This window comes from Mandrillus leucophaeus, unplaced genomic scaffold (assembly GCF_000951045.1).
Source record: "Mandrillus leucophaeus isolate KB7577 unplaced genomic scaffold, Mleu.le_1.0 Scaffold54, whole genome shotgun sequence".
Lineage (NCBI taxonomy): Eukaryota > Metazoa > Chordata > Mammalia > Primates > Cercopithecidae > Mandrillus > Mandrillus leucophaeus.
The window spans coordinates 1,126,642-1,127,685 of NW_012105808.1; the positions used below are offsets into that span (position 1 = coordinate 1,126,642).

Consider the following 1,044-nt stretch of genomic DNA (forward strand, 5'->3'; position numbering starts at 1 on the left):
GGGTTTTGCCATGTTGGCCAGGCTGGTCTTGAACTCCTAACCTCAGGTGATCCGCCCACCTCGGCCTCCCAGAGTGCTGAGATTACAGGCATGAGCCACCTCGCCCAACCCACCCGGTCATTAAAATATAAAGAGGCCCCTGCTGGCCTGGCCTCTTCGGACCTTACCTCCTGGCCTTGCTTGGAAAGGTGGGAGATCCTCCTCTTCTGCCCGGGGAACAGAGTGGTCAGACCCGAAAGCCCCTTCTCCTCGCTTTTCTCTTCCTTGGGGGGCTAAGACACATGTCCGTCCGTCAGCATGGGTCTGCCCTCCCCACCAACACCAACACACCCCAACCTCAAACCGCCCCCGGCAAGTGGGGAAGGGCATAGTCCAGCCCCCAGGCACAGCAGCTGAGGGATCAGGGCCACCAGTCCCTGGGCTGTGTGTGGGTGCAGTCGGTGGGGGGGGGCGGGCAGGTGTCCCACGTTCTGCAGATGCCCAAGGCTACCTCTCCTGTGCGCCCAGGGCCCCGGCTTGGAGACCCCAGGCCGCAGAGTGAAAGCACACTGGGAAAGTGAGGCCCCAGGGCGCACCAGCTGCACGGGATGAGCACTTGGGTTCAGTCTGTGTGGAGCGAGCTCCCCCTGGTGGCCAATGTGGAGACACTGGGCCAGGAGACCCAGGGGTCCAGAGCTGGCCCAGGAGCGCAAGAGCTCCGCACACTGGGGGTAGGGAGGATGGAGGGGAGGAGAGAGGGGCAGGAGGGGATGAGGAGGGGACAAGGAGAGGAGACAGAGGAGCTGGAAGAGAAGAGACAGAGATGGGGATGGGAAGGGAGGGGAGAAGAGAGGGGGAAGGGCGGAAAGGGGAGAAGAGGGGAAGGGAGAGGGGCTAGAAGGGTGTGCTGGAGGTGGGTTCCCCTGAGGTGGGTGGGTGGGCCAATATCCCCCTGCCAGTCAGTGGGAACAGATTGTGTGCACATGGCCACAGGAGCCTGGCTGGTGGCCAGGGACCAGCAACCTCTCTGGGTGGGTGAGGGGCAACAGGGCCGCCCAGGAACTC

At 63.5% G+C, this 1,044-nt stretch overlaps 1 protein-coding gene across 1 annotated transcript in view; it reads right to left on the reverse strand.

Annotated features, from left to right (window-relative positions):
* Window positions 1-1,044, reverse strand: part of REXO1 (REX1, RNA exonuclease 1 homolog (S. cerevisiae)) — a gene marked incomplete at its 5' end in the record, with an annotated part of 23,931 nt that overhangs the window by 11,933 nt on the left and 10,954 nt on the right. Inside the window, 1 exon segment of the mRNA XM_011997473.1 lies at window positions 190-259. Within this exon segment, the coding sequence (XP_011852863.1) occupies window positions 190-259 (70 nt within the window).